Raw genomic sequence first — 16,274 nt, 5'->3', positions numbered from 1 at the left:
AAAAATGCTTTCCATTAGAAGGATCTGCAAAACCCGTATAGTGCTATTTTGGGGAGCAAGAAGCAGTGGGGCCAGAGACTCATACTGGTCCTCTCCATAGGACATTTCACACATAGATCAAGAGATAAAAACATGTTACCAAAATCAAAAGCCTCTGCAAGAAATGAAAGAAAATACTGTGTTGTGTTTAATTTAAAGCTAGGACTTGACAAATGTTAGACAGTATTTATCCGTAATCAGTAAGATTTACCTTCACTTTTCACTGGCATCTGATAAACCTTCAAAGTCTCTTTAAGATGACTAAGACTTGCAGTATCTGAGATGATCAACATCATATTATCATCTTCTGAAATGGCATCTAGTTCACACATACAATTATTAATGGATTCTTTACTTCTTATATTAGCAGTTCTGAAAAGTTTCCAGATTATTTTCAGTTCGATATTACTGTAGCAAGCTTTTCTCAAAATTCCTATAATTTAAAAAGTGGGGTGTAAGACTTGTACACACATGCTTTTGAATACAGTACTGTTCAAACCTACTGCAAACTTTCCACATTTTCAAGATGGTAATTTAGGCCCCGATCCAATACCCACTGAAGTCAGTGAAAAGACTTCTATTGATGTAAATGGACCTTGGAAGAAGGCCTTATTTAAATTTTTTAACATGTCCAAAATTTACTTTTCAATAGATAATTTCCCCCTTGTTATTACTCCCAAATTGGCCAGTGAGTTTGAATCCACTTTGAATAAAGCCATTTATTTTCCATTTTCTCCAAACTGTGGCAGGTTTTTTAACTTTCATCAATCAACTGACATCTGAGATTCAGTATAAACAGCATAAAACTTCTCACTGACAACAGACACCTTGGTAACTGTAGTCATTAAAGTACCTCAGTGATTCAGAAAGCTTTCATTTAATACACAGTGATTCCACTTCACAGATTCTATACCAAACTGCAAAGATGTAACGATGCTGATAAATTAATATTAAGGAAATGAATGAAAGTCTACTGAGATTACACAAGTCTTAAAGGAGATATATTGCGGTTGCTCTGGGAAAACAGAGGCAAGAAATGGCCTCCATCACCTGGGCCTCCCTTGCTTTCCCCATCAGGCAACGTGGACTTTGCTAGCTGGCGTATGACTTTAATAGGTCCAGAAGCAATAGGGATCTCCCGCTCTCCCTCAGGCTCAAGGTGTGGTTTGTGAAAGAGGAGACTTGTCCTTTCTTGATTTCATCTGACGCAGGTAACATCTGGTGTACCTTTACAACATGACACCCAGTTCAGCTACACCACACACTGGAGTCATGAGCCGCTGGCACACAGTTCCTGCCTACTAAGACCAGCCTTCCTCACTTCTATGGCTGGAGAGCATGACTTTGGAAGGGTTGCTTTTTTTTTTCGCTAGTGTCACTTTGATACCAGTTCCGTGCTTGCTTCATCACTTAATGACCTTTTGGGGCAGTGGAAGGGACCTTAGAGAAGGGGAGGGGATGTTTAAGGGCCCCATAACATAGGGGCTGCCATATACAAGACTCTGCACAAGAAACAGGCCTCTGCTCTTTGGCTACTGCACACCTCTCTTCACATCAACCTCCATATATCATTTCCAACACCTCCTAAAAATGTAGCATTCTGGCTTGCTTTCAAGGTCCTGAGAAGTATTCACAAGGCACATAAAAGCAAACGTCTTCTTACCTTTAGATTTGTAAAACCAGTTAAATCCTCACTAAATTCTCCTGGAGAACAACGCTTTATATGTTGTTTAAGTGTATTAAGCATCTATAACTCTTCCTGCATGTAATTAGGTCATTACCACACACAGCCCAGTAGCCTGAAGATACAGTGCATTTTTTAAAAGTAGCAGGGTTATTAGCATTATCAGCTTTTTGACTTTCCCAAATTAAAGTGTCTCACAAAAACGTAGAGACAATTCCCAAGAACATCTAATCCACATTTTGTATAATGGCTCAACAGAGGACTAAAAAGCAAACTGAATTAATACAAGGTAGGTTACTTATTGAAGAGTAACAGTGGGATCATATGGTTTTTCATAAAACATGTATTAGATTCACCGAGTTACTGTGCCAAGATATTACCAAACTTCTCACAGCAACTGGTAGCAAATTATCACCTAATCCTTAGAACGAACATATACCCCAATGAATGGGCCACTATGGTACAAATACTTTCTTTCAGCTTCCCATAACGTCAGGACCAGTTGCCTTCAGTTAACTACTAAATACCAGTCAGCTTCCCATTGTACTTCAAGATAGGTCAGTGTATCAGGACCACTAAATCAAGCAACAGAAATATGTCAAAAAGATTACATTAACAGTAACTTATTTTCACTGAAATGCCGAGTAAAAGTAGTTGTGTTATTGTGACAACTCTTTCTTCCCTCAGAAAAGATTTTCGGCAGGTCTCCAGTGCATTTCTAACAACTCATTTATCTCGTTACCATACCCAGCAGAGAAATTCACCAACTATTCTAAAATATCCCTCCAGTATCCAAAACTGTGAAAGTAAAAAGATGGATTAAAAGTCCTATCGTTCCCGCCCCAAAACAAATGACGAGTTACATAGATTTTACCCTCTGCTTTTGGCAGTATTTCAGCTCCACAGGCAATACAATAAAGTCCTTTCTTGCAAGGCTGGTGGTGTGTTTCCTTCGAAGAAGACAATATGCAAATTCATATAAATACTAGTTTGCATGTGGTAACTATGCAGATTGAAACATTTAAATATAAACACAAAAATATATCAAAAATTCAGAGAAACAGACAACTTGAAATACTCAAAGAAATCTATTGAAATCACTGTTTATCATTTATATTAGCTGATAATTAAGATAGACATCAGGCTAAAAATGCCCAACCTAACTTAAATAGAAATACTTTCATATAAAATATGAGGTATTTTATAGTCTATAACGCTCCAGAATATCAAATAATTAGTTTGGAATTTTGCAAAGCAGCCTGGGAAGATAGGCGCCCAACTCTCGTTGAATTTCAGTGCGGTTATGTTCTTACACTTTGCAAATCCTGCCCTACAAATTACGTGCCAACCTGAAATTGGAAGCACTGCTTATATTGAAACGGGAATCACATTTGCAATGAGGTATGAGATGGACTCTGTAGGCAGCCCATATCTGCAGCTTCTGCCTGTGTTAACAGGACTTGAAAATACTCAGCTTTTCTGTTTCCCACGAGAAACAAAGGTATCTATTGAGTGTGTAAATCAAAGATCTAGAGCAAGCCATACAGACCACGAATAAATTATTTCGTCGGTATTAGTTCACTTAAAAGATTATATAATAAATCGTTCTTACTTCCCTTGCACCTTAACATCCAACAGTAGCCACTTAAAATAGGTACTCTGTTCTGTCTGCGTGGTACCTTTCTTTCACAGGTGTAGGCACTTCGCCTAACTGTAGCTTTTCTTCGTCTGCATTGTCTCTGAACTTTCAAGCCTTCAACAAATTCAAGATTTTATTATTATTTTAGACAGAAGAGATCATACCTAGCTATTACATCAAAGTAGGAGAGGAATTTTCAATAATTTAGCTTTTATAGATTTGGGAAGTCGGTACACTGACTTCCTTTCTATTTGCAGGCTGGGCAGCAGGGTATTTCATTTAATACTGGGAACCGCCATAAATACATTAACTATAGAAATAAATGTCTTATCACTAACATATTAAATACCATAGTTAGATATAAAGGCAAAGCATGATTGAATTTACACAGCTTTTACACCAGAGGAAACTGCCCGCCCTTTACCCCCCAAAAACCAGCAGTAATACAAAGGATGATTATGCATTAGTTGACCCAAGCAACACAGCATGGTCAGGATTTGCGTTTAGTGAATTTGTGGACAGAGACTTTAAGAAAAAAAATCTGGTATCTAGTAGGCCAAATGCTGATATTTGAATACATATTTTAAAAAATAACGGTTAAGGAGTAATTTATATAAATTGTAGATTATGTAAATTAATACAAAATATTTGACACAAAGAAGGCCATGTCTTAAAGGATTTCTAATCAAAGTAAGATGCCACACAAGATCAAGAAAGGAACAATCTGCTCCAGATAAGGAAAGGAAGGTGGATTTTCTTTTTTTTTTTTTAATGTTTCGGATTTAAAGACAGACAAATCTTCTGAAAGACAAATAAGGGATAGTGGTCTATCAGACAAGCAGACAAGTCACAAAGCTTAAGTGATTTCTAGTATCTATTTAGATATAACTAAACATAAAAGCGGTTTGGTACAGATGATTTGTTTTAGGAAAACTGAGCTATTCCAGACTTCTGAGGATCTCTTGGGAGTGTAGCTGACAACCACCTGCTGCAGGCTGCCTCAGCATTTGCTGTGGGATACTGGACAGTTCTAGTCCAGAAGCTAGTTACAAACAGAACCATGCGCAACCTACTAAGTCCTGACAGTCAATCAATTACTTAAAATCTAAATTAAGTATTTTCATCTTTAGGTGTGTCATATGTTTAAATGGCTGTCAATATTAGAGCTTGCTTCTGCCCTATCAACCAGTTCAAAACCATCAGCATCCAATGATGAAGCAAATACCAGGAAACGTAAACCAAGAAAACATGATCCTTACGTGGTATCTGTATAACAAAAAGTTTAACCAAATGCCCTACACCCAGTACTGCAAGATAATGCCTGTTAAAGAAATTAAACAGTATTCTTGCAAGCAGAGTATCTAATTCTATAAAGATGTATTTGTTGCGTAAAGAAAGGATACAATTTAAATCCTATTGACATGAACACATTCACAGCTCTGTAGAGGTCAGAATGTTATTGAGATGAACTTCTATGGAAAATGAGCAGTTAATTTCATCTCCGCTTTCAGTCAAAATATATCAATACCTATGAACCAATCTTAAGACTGTAAAAATCCTGCATCTTAATATTAATACATGATGGAAATGCACAACCCTTTCTTGAAAAATCAGGCATAGTATGTTTTGTTACAGCAAAACCCTAGGCGTTTTGATTGCAATAAGTGAAAGAAATGTTTAAAATACTTCAAAGAAAGACTGAGGAAGATTTAAAGATCTTTATGTACAAATTTACATTGTTATATATTGCATAGAAAATGTGTTTGTAGGACATACAAATGAGTACACATTTTGCTATGAATACGTACAGAATCTGACCAAAAGAAATTAGATCCTCTCAAAAAGTTTAAAGAAACTTCAACTTTTATATAAAACAAATAAAGACCTCTGAAGAAGCCTCTCATCATCATCAAATATCAAAATGTTCCAATACTATACTACTACTACTACACAGCTTCTGACAGACATTTTGACAGAAGACATTGCAGGGAAACAGAGTAGTGAAGAACACAGCTGTTCCAGTACCTAGGCTCTACCTACTATATCACTTGATCTGCAAAGATGCTGTTCTACATATTTAACTGAAAAAAAAAAATCCAAACCCCTAACAAATGCAGAAACCCATAATTCAATTATATGGGCGTTTTGCTTTCTCAGAAAAAAATCCAATTGTTTGATTGTATTTAATGGCAGATTAATTAAATCTGTAATAGATAAACATCCTCAGCCGATGATTACAAGTCAAATGCTACTTGGGCTTCTATCTAGGATTTCCACACATGATGTCCTTCTGCCACACAGTTAGGATAAAGAATCTTAATTATATCTATAGAAAACTGCATGTTGCATAACTTTCACAGTAAAAACGAAAGAAAAATCAAGTCTGATAGTAGCATATATTAAATGAGAACTAGAAAGCCACCACTGCTCTACAGTAAGGCTATGTTGGCTCCCTATGGCTGCTCACCAAGTTTCCTGTAGAAGCTGTCACTATGTGCTACTATTGTTCAATAGAAAAGACACACCTTTATTTCGTGATCTGGAAAGACTGATTTTCTGTTTTTTGGTGTCCATCTCTTGAGCTGCTATCTGCTCTGCTTTTATTTCACTAGTCATCTCTACATTATGAACTGCACTATTCTTACTCCCCTCATTTTGCATTATTTCATGTAAACTTGTGCTTCTGCCATCATCATCAATCATTTTTTTAGTCACACTTAGTCTTTCTGACGTGTTGATTGCAAAAAGATCATCAGCGACTGTGGAGTTTCCACATTCAGTCTGATTCTCATTTGCATTGCAGGTTGGAACCAGTGGTCTGATTTTCTGTTCCTCTGATTCTACATCATCATAGAGTTCTGGTGTGAAGAAGATACTCTCATCCTCATCTTCGTCTTCATCCAATATGTTTAACATTGGAAGTTCGGGCTTCCCTCCCGCTGAAGGAAACTCACTGCAGGGCTCAACTTGAAGCTGCAGCTTATCAGGATGCTCTTCAGCAACTGGAGCCTCAGTATTTTTAACTGAAAAATTAGTTGTTTCCAAACATGATTCTGGTACACTTGGCTTGTGTTCTGAAATTAATGATGACCGGCATTGATTTACACTATCAATAAGTTCACAAGCCGTGTTCACATTCTTTTGTTTGCTACTAGCTGTGGACACACAGTTCTTGGCTACAGGCAAAGGTGTAGAAGTCAGTGGTTTAAAGCAGCAATGTTCTTTTGTAAGATCAGCATTAGTCCAACCATCCTGTTTTCCTCTCTCTATTTTAGTTGCTGACATTTTGGGTGTGGAGTCCATATGGTTTCTTCTTTGTGCTACGTGGTGAGAATGGCTCTCTACATCAACTTTCTGGCCACCTTGTGAAAAAAAAAAATATCACAAAACATTAGTTAATTGTATACGCCTTCCCCCCGCTGATTTATGGCATGTTTAGCTCATCAAAATTACCACTGTTTTATTAGGTTTACAGTTATTTTATAATACCCATTAAGATCCAACACAAACAAAAGCCCAGATGTTACAACTATCTATGCACATGAATTGTCTTAATTAAATGAATAGATTATTCCAACTTTACATATGCCAGTTAAAGAATGACTGCATTTAAATTTGTAATTTCTTATTATTGTGCTCTTATGTTATTTACATCTTTCTCCCCTTAAATGAAGCCATAAGCTTTCCTAAAATTTAGGAATGGATAGATAGTAACTTGTAAAGCTGGTACTGGAAGAGATTATATCAAAGGTGTCTCACAGCAATGTCTAAATAACAGATGTAGCTTGAACCAAGGCACTCGTCTTGTAATAATGCTTACCTTTGTGTGTTTCAAATGTATTTTAAATTATCTTCATAGTTTTCAGTGGAAAAAGAAATTTAAGGGAAAACATTTTTGATAGCACTATAAACTTATCAAACACTATCAACTGTTTTAAGACAACCAGATGGAACGACAATTAATTTCAGTCTGTTGAGCACAGCTCATACACATCTCTGAATAATGATCATTTCCATTATAGCACTTCTGTAATTTTAAAAACCATGCGTTTCTTCCAAAAAAGATGCAAGTTCACATTTAAAATTGTTAATTTTTTTCCACAGAAGATGCACGTACTTTGTTTCGTTGTTGCCCTGATGTTACTTGGCTGGTTTGGTGCTGTAGGATTAGCTGAGCTGATGGTTGTATTAAAATTATTTTCTGAAACCAAATTTTGCTCCTCACTTTTAGCAGGAACATCTGGTGAGAGATGAATAGTCGCCTCTTGTTGAGAGGCTTGTGACGGGTCTTTTGAATTTGAAGGTACATGGAGAAATTCGCTGCTGCACTCTGATGAACAATCAATGCTTTTTTGGTTTCTTATAGCAAACGCATGCAAGGATTCAAGGGCACTACCAAAATTTTCATGGTGCCGGATTTGTTGACGAATCCATTTAGATAATCCTAAAAAAAAAAAGGAAAAAGTGCGTTACTACAAAACTACACCATCTATACCAGTTCTTTAGTATCAGAAACAGTATCCTATTGCAGATACTTCTACATGTGTATGCACAGATTCATAAAGATTTCAAGAAGTTGCCCATGAAAGTAAGATAATGGGTGTCTTCCTTTCCAGGGCCGGGAACTTGGTTTAATCAACGGTAGTATTTTGATGAGTAATACTAACCATATAATTCTTTTTTATTAAAAGACCTTTACCTTTTTTACTAATACTTTTTTTAAGCTAAAACTGCCGCGTTGCAAAAACATCGTTATACTTCTTTTACGCCTGGGTGATCATTTTGCTTGTTATTGTGAATTATGAAAAGCAACTTAGCAAGAGTACAGCTATTTATTGGCACCCTGACAGGGTCTGTAGGCTAGACTTTGCCCAATTCTAAAAATTATAATACAATGAAGGTTTCATAACTTTATTACTGATTAAGTAACAGTAACTCAGATATTCAGAAAGAATCACAACTGCCCAATAGCTAAAATATAATAAAACATGCTCTTATACAAATAATTTTTTAAATTCTCAAATACCAGATGTCTGGAGCATAACAGCTGTTTAGACGCTGCTGGAACACACAAGAGTGAAATAAAAACTGACTTTCATGATTTTTAAAAGTGTGTTTAAACCCATTTAAATATTCTTTTAATAATAATTAAACCAACAGAAACTTGATTCTTCTGTGAAGTTTTACTTTTTAGAAAAAGTACTAATCTTATCAAGCCTGGGACATAGAGCTTATTTGTATTACTATATGAATTACTTCTGTTTACTTAGATAATTTACATGTACTTTTAGCACAAACAGACATGTCAGAAAAGCCGTTTGACTTGTACCACGGCAGCTGAGCTCCACCTGCTGACTAGACTGCAACATTGTCTGTTTACCTCATCTTTTTGCCCATCTCTTCTAAACAGGGCAGGAACAAAGATATATAATGCATTCCTAAGCAATTTCTTTTTTAATTTTTTTAAATTTTTATTTATTTATTAAGGCAGTGTGCATGACCTGTTTTGTTTTATCTACATTTATATCTAGCCAGTATAAAACTATAAACAGAAAATACTTCTTGAGTATTGAGCATTCGGCGGTTCCAAATGGCACAACCTTTCCCTGTTCTTACCTAAACCCCCACAATGCTAAATTCAGACTGCCAACCCTAATCATTAAAGCTCCTTATAGGCAGAAAATACACATCCACTAGAGACTTATCCAAAGTCCAAATACAAATCTAGTAACTTTTTTTAATACACACATATACATATAATGCATATGTATACATACATTATATATATTTAATATGGAAAGTTTAAGAGTCCTTAAGTTTTCATAGGTCCCATTTTAAGAAAGAAGTCTCAAACTCTGCACACTGAAACTTCTATATCATTATCCGTGTATCCAAAAGGGGAAACCGATTAAATTGACCGAACGTTGGTATCAGCATGTTTCAGTGTGTTTAATGAACTAGCAATATACCAGGGCACTGTTTTAGAGTTTTCAGTTTCAACTGCACAATTTGAGTTCAAAGGATATATTTCATTGTGACTCTTCCTACTTACCTGTATTTGTATAACCATATTTCTGTAATCTCGATTTTTCACTATTTGTTAATATAAGGGACTTTCCCAGAAAGATTTTTACGGCTTACCAGTTATGTACTTATTAGGGTTATTCCGGAAGCGGTCATCAACTAAAATAAGAGCACCCCAGTCATTCCTATGTCTTATACACCTATAAGTGAGCAACAAAAAAGAGTGCATATGTAATTAGACTGTGCAGAGTAAAAACCTGTGGGGATCAGACAACAGGGATCGCAATGAGTCAGCTAGAATATGTCAAAATATAGAGGAAGTGCTTTTCTACTGTCTTGCACCAAGAGTTGTTATGGATGTCATGGAAGCTTTATTTCCATTTGGTTCTTGAGTGTTTTCCACTCTTCACTGGGCAGTATAAATACTGAAAGGAGAACATGTGAAATTGTAAAGGAAAAGAAGAGAGACCGATACAACTGCAAGTAGTTTTTTTAAATAACTATGCACTCTTTTGTTTCTAAACTGCATGTTGTTCCTAACTCTCTTTAGTAATGAAATGAATAATGCTACAGATCAAAGCCATGAGCAATACCGTTGAGTTCATAATTTGGTTGTTAGAGGCCTACAGAAATAATCCCATAGTCACTTCACATGCATTGATATTATTTTTCATATTATTTGGATTTCTATACTGCCTGCCAAAAAAGCATTATTAAAGAACAGTGATAACATAAATGAAATATGGAAAAAAAACCTGTCAGTACTAGTTTAGGATTATTATCCCCACCAAGCAAGAAAAGGACAACTTTTGAAGAAATGTACAGATGTACATAAAGCCACAAGTGTATCAGTCAGGGCTTTAAAATGGGAATGGCAAGGCTGGCTCTCCAAGGAAATATTATTTATTTATATTTGAAGCCTCTACACGATAAGAAAAGCTACCAAAACACCTTTAAGAAACAGATTTCTTCTAGCTTCTCATTTTTTCATTGCTTTAATAAGTGTTCTTTAAACTCACAGTTTAAATGAGTTATGCCCACTGGAGACATATCCCAGACTTTTAGAAAAAGCAGCACTGCAAGGAATTCACAGCGTGACTGTCACCTGGCCATGCACACCATCTGTTACAGTCCCAAAGGCTGCTATTCCATCGCACAGGCTTGTGTTACTTCATCTAATGTAACAGCACTAAATAAAGAGAAAAGTGCTAGATTGGAGACTATCATGCTTCTGCTCACTTCTATCCCTGCAGGCGTCTTTGCAGTAAGAAGCTTGCCTCTCTGCTACATAACTTAGCATCAGCTTAGCAGACTGTTCTGGTTTTATGTGTATGTGTTTTATGTGTATGTGATGACAGTCATCATACACTGTCATCCTTCGCCAAATCTCAGTTTAGTAAGGGCTCTGTCTAATGGTATTATACACAATTTATATATTTATGTCAGAATGGAAGTCTATTTTTTCAATTTAAGTTTAGCCTAGCATAATTTCATTCAAATGATAAATTATACAACAAGCAATTTTCACTAAAACCAGATTTAAGTTAAAACTTATTTCACAGTGACAAAACTTCTAATTCATTTCTTATTACTCGCATTTCACAACTAAGATTCTTAACAAATTTTAACTAGTGCTTTTACTCTCCAAAGACGAATCTAAGAAATCAGACCTGTAACAACAAGAACTTACAATGAGATTTTAGTAATATAGACTATTTTCTCTCAATTTTCTTTCTAAACCTTCATTTATGCCATCACATTCGTATTAGGTCTAATTCAAATAACAAGTGTCTTCCAGCTGATGTTTCTCCTCTTATCGATAAATCTGTGCCTGTGCCTCTGTATCCGACAGATGTACGCCATCTATGATAGCTGTGGATGACAGACACCTGTATCTATCTACGTATATGCTAAATTCTGTTGCAGAAGGATGAATTAATTCTATCCTCTTAAAATTTGGGGAGAATTTCTTCATTTGAGAAAGTAAGCTATACCACTTCTAAACCTGGAAGGAGATCAGTGAGCACGATAATTGAATTGACCTTTTGCAAAGGTCTGAGAAAAACCCCCGCTATTTCTCCCTTTCAAAAATACTTGTAGGCTAAACATCAAACAACTGTTCCAAGCCCACCAAGAGTGTGAACAATTAGTACTTTTGAAAAGACCTAAGAATTTCCATTTCATTTATAAGCTTAAGAGCTATTTGTCTCTGCAAATGCTTTTCTTTCTGTGTATCTGGACTATAGGCAATAGAACCTGCAACCAAACTGAAGTGGATTCTGAATGTAAAACAAAACCTCTGAATTGTAACAACGCTCAAGTGCACAACAGACTGAAAACCAGACAGTTGCCAGTACAGAACAGCTGAAGACCTGATTTCTGCAATATGAGGTTTTTGACCCTTTGTGTTAACAGGGAGGAATTAATCCTTAAAGATGTAGCAAAACAAGTTCTACAAATATATGTATTTTTCAGTATGTTCAGTTTATCTCACCTTCCCAGGGCTTGGTTCAGAGCCCTGTAAGCTTGAATTTCATACCACTGACTCCCTGGTAGAAGGCCTCTTGTATTTTTGTGCTGATCATTGTACTTTCTCTTTAATTCAACCTAAGATAGAAATAATATTGTTTTTAATAATGATGTTGATAAGGAAATATTCTAAAAGGGGAAAACAAGCGAACATTGATTAAGTGAACATGTAATGTGTGCTTCAGTGTCTCAACTTTGTATTTTGCATACTAACCAATCACGGCGTTTACCCTTCTGAAGTTATTCTTAACGTGTGACCTATTCCAATAATTGATATGTAATAACACAGCCTCTACACACTTACCCAAATCTCTGTGCTAAAAAGAGAAGAATAAGCTGTTCATATAGGCAAAAAACCCAGATACAAGTAAATGAACTAGACCACAGTTTTATTTGCTCATCTGGAAGTAAATGATATAAAGGAGATCTTTATCCTTTCCTTTATCACCAACACTGACGCCTAATCCATTGCTGGGACCAGACCATACTTTTCGCAAGTGAGGGTTAAGCAAATATAACCCCTTCTTCTACAGAAGCTAAGAATGTACTTCAGAGGCAAAGTGGCTTCACCAAAGTACCAGAAGTCAGCAACACCAACTCCAATTCCTAGCTTGGCACCACCTTCTGCAGTTTGGAAACAAACATTTCGCTGGCTAAATGTGAAGCAAAGGTGGCAGCTAAGGTTTGCAGGCCCGTGGGCTAGCATAAGGCAGAAAAGAGCACACTTTTTTTTTTTAAAAACAAACAAACAAAAACCAAAAAACATGCTCTCTCCTGGCTGCTTCAAAAGCAGATCCGATATCAACTGCAAAAGAAACCCCCTGCCTCCCCCTCCTTTCCAACCATATGGATAATATACAATGCCTGATCTGAATTTGAACAAGAATTTGTATTTGGACATGATACACAGTTCCATCATATATCAAAATAATTTATTATTATTGGGAGGGGGGGACTGAATTTGATTTCTTTTCAAATAAACAAACATAAAACTACACCAAAAAGGGTCTTTCCATTGCTCTTTTGTACAGTATTAACCTTTCTAAACTGACAAGTGAAAGGACACGCTTCAGGAGAGAAAACAGCAGACTTCTAACCTCTTCTGACAGGTAACTTTCAAGTTGCATTTGGATAAGAAATTTTATTTTATGTACTTATGCCCTTTAAATTGCCTGTCAAATTTACAAATTCAATCTTTACAGCCAGAAAGTAAATTCAGTTTGATTTCACAGATTTAATATTTGTTCCAGTCACTCAGCATTTATTGACTGGCATGTGAGGTTTCCTTTGTAATTTTCAAAGCAGAAGATGTATGAACATTAAAGCCATTCTTTAAGAAGGAACTTAAGCATATCTGTGCATTTCCACGAAGGGAAATACTACCTGGAGAAACAAAAGGGTACCCCTCACCCTTTGAAATGAGGTACGATGTTGGAAAATTTCACTGAAGTCTTAAAAAATGTAACCAATGACAATATACTCCTGTCCGTCCATACTTTGCATTTTTCTTCTACTCCTGGTACGTTTTCTAACAACCTCCTCTTTTGAAGAATTTCTGTTAGCAGTAAGATTTTGGCCAATTGTAACAAATGTAGCTTTACCACAGTTTCTTACTTTGCGAGCAGTGTGTTCAAAACAGTATAACTAGTCATGTGCTCTACATTGACAAAAACTATGACATTTTTAATTATGTGCATAAAACCACTGAGGAGAACACAAACCAGCCGGATTACCTGCATTATACTCCGTTACCCTGTGAATGAAATACAATGCTTTTGCATTCTTCTAATACATGTTAGCATTGTGCAAACATATACTGCTCACACTGCACATCAACAATGACATCTCATTTCTCAAATCATATGAAAATCCATATTCTCTTGGTCTAAATGTGTAATCTATCTTTAAAATGTATCTTTATCTTAATTAAAAAACAATTAACCGAAAATAAATATTCTGTTTTCTCACTTAAATGATCATGTCTCAGCATGAGATGACAGCTTACATTGCTGAGAGTTCAGTTTTCATTAGAAGTCTACTAGAGGTAAAAGGCCAGGGCACGTCATTTTAATGCAATCAGAATCTATTTCATTGTATAACTCTTACATTATCAAGCATCAAAGTAACGCCCAATTCAAAATGACATGTTACATATGTGAAAAAGACAGTCTCTCCTGCTAGCAAATATCCTAAATGTGCAGTAAACCACAGGCTAGAAGGGATTAGTTAAAATGTCAAAAGACAGCCTTTTACTTTTACCTGTTCATCCTTAAAAATATACTCTTAGCTATCAGGCATGCTTTACGGACAAATAGCTTCAGCAGGCAGCAGCAGAAGGCCCGTGGCAAGCTCTGCCATCTTGTAGCTGTCAGACAGATTAGTCTTTGATCTATCTGGGAGGTCATGGTCACATTCACATTCACTGAAGTCTAACAACATTATACCTGCTAACTGCTCGTTCTTTTACTGCTTAATTAGTTCGACATCTTTCAGTACAGAATATTATCTGAGAAATATCGGCAAAAAATAAATGCCATGCACAAATGCCTTTTTAATGACTTGGAAAAATATTTTGAGGCAGTTTCTGCTATCATTCAAAATAATTTTCAAGCATATTTTTCCGTCAAAATTAGCAACACAAGTTTTTCTTTGATGACAACAACAACATTAAACAACATTAATTGTATTAGATATTAAGTGTTTGACAAACCACCAAAAAAAGTTACCTGTGGTAACATTGCATCACACGAAGCTCAGACTTATTCAGGATTCAAGTGATATGTAAGTACATAAAGTGGGGTTATACTGTGATGACCATGGACTGTATCAGTCAGCTCATGGTACGAAGCTCAGAAGACTAGCTCAAAAACCAGAGCTTATTTCTGAACCCCAAAATGACCTGCAAATTCAGATACAGAAGCCTGCAGCACGCCTTTTTAGCAACACGCCAGACAACCAGATTTATTCAAAATGAACAAAAACATGGCTATATTTAACAGCAAGGTATACCAATATCAATTTATTATGATCTATTTGTTCCTACAGAACAATCAACGGTTAGACAATAAAGGAGAAAATGGTGCTTTAATTTTAAACTGAGTTCCTTCCATTCTGTAAATCTAGAGCTTCTCCTTGTTTTGCAGTCATAATTACAACTGAGATAAGGAAACGTGAAACGCAATCTCAGTACATTTTAGGTATCTTCAGGTCAAGCTCTGCACAGCGTCCTACAAGCTAATTTACCTGTTCAGAAGTTTAAAGGAGAAAGCATTTAACCTACAAAGAATAAAAACTACTGTGCTACACAATTAATTGATTTTTAAAAATTTTACTTCAGTAGAAGCAAGCAGATGGTCCAGCAGACGTGCATCCACATCACCTTATCTCAGCCAAAGAAGAGGACCTTAGCCCTAAAGAGCAAAGCCCGGCAGGACTGGAGAACGTGCATTTGGGGCAGTTACCATTCGTAATCAGAGTACTGTAAAGCTATTTATGAGTGCCAGTATCACAATATGAAGGTTGAATGGGCTAAATCACAGTACATAATTTTTTATTTTGTGTCATTTAGATCAGCAAAATGCAGCTGTGTTTGGTTTTACTTCCTCTGGCAAAGTTTCGAGATAATTTTTAGATGCATTACTTAACCAAACGTAGTGCTATACTTTGCTTTCTAAAAACAAACAAAAAAATCCTGAGCTATTACTAATAGTTAGCAAGCCAGTCCTGTTCTCTGACAGGAAATCACTTCACAAACATCTTCAACTGTCTCCCATTTTCTCTGGTAGATTAAAAATGACCTCCGGTTTGTCACCTGTGGGATTACAAACCAGATTACCCAGAAGTCTAAAGACAAGACAGAAATTCATTAATACAATGGCACTATTGTCAGCAGTTAAACAGAGCCCTCATCTAAACCTGCATTTCTCTCTACATCAGCACTTAGCAGTGTTGTGACAGCCCAGGTTAAAGACAGACAACTGTGGAAAGGGAAAAGGCAAGTAAACTTGGAACTGTGGCAATACATGCACACGTGTAGGGAGGTACATGTACACATACATGTGTAAGCTCATGCCCTTCGCTTGCCACCACTCTCCTCCATCTATCCTCCACGGAAAGAAAAAAAATCAGAAAATGGATATGAACACTTTCTGGCATTCCATTGACTTGTTTCTCTGCTTTTATATGAGGAAAAATAGTAATGAAAACAAAGACCATTGCTCATGTCATCCAAAAGACTTTAAAAGGCACATTCATGTTTAACATCTAGTAATTCCCCTCCTCCTAAGAACAAACAAGCAAAAAATACCCTGCTTCCACCCCCCAAAAAAGACATAAAAATGGTTTTTAAGGAAATCTACC

General features: G+C 36.1%; 1 protein-coding gene across 2 annotated transcripts in view; it reads right to left on the bottom strand.

Annotated features, from left to right (window-relative positions):
* Nucleotides 1–4,625: 4,625 nt before the first annotated feature.
* BRIP1 (BRCA1 interacting helicase 1) overlaps nucleotides 4,626–16,274 on the bottom strand; it is a 64,400-nt gene continuing 52,751 nt past the window's right edge. For both annotated transcript variants that reach the window (XM_064468336.1, XM_064468337.1), the window contains exons 17-20: nucleotides 11,881–11,993; nucleotides 9,504–9,586; nucleotides 7,480–7,806; nucleotides 4,626–6,724 (exon numbers count right to left, since the gene is read on the bottom strand). In XM_064468336.1, coding sequence (XP_064324406.1) covers nucleotides 5,853–6,724; nucleotides 7,480–7,806; nucleotides 9,504–9,586; nucleotides 11,881–11,993 — 1,395 coding nt within the window. In that variant the 3' untranslated portion in view covers nucleotides 4,626–5,852. The remainder of the gene's footprint in view (nucleotides 6,725–7,479; nucleotides 7,807–9,503; nucleotides 9,587–11,880; nucleotides 11,994–16,274) is intronic.

Source organism: Phalacrocorax carbo, chromosome 17 (genome assembly GCF_963921805.1).
Source record: "Phalacrocorax carbo chromosome 17, bPhaCar2.1, whole genome shotgun sequence".
Taxonomy (NCBI): domain Eukaryota; kingdom Metazoa; phylum Chordata; class Aves; order Suliformes; family Phalacrocoracidae; genus Phalacrocorax; species Phalacrocorax carbo.
Note: the sequence above shows the minus strand (reverse complement) of the source record. Positions and strands in the feature narration are given on the sequence as shown.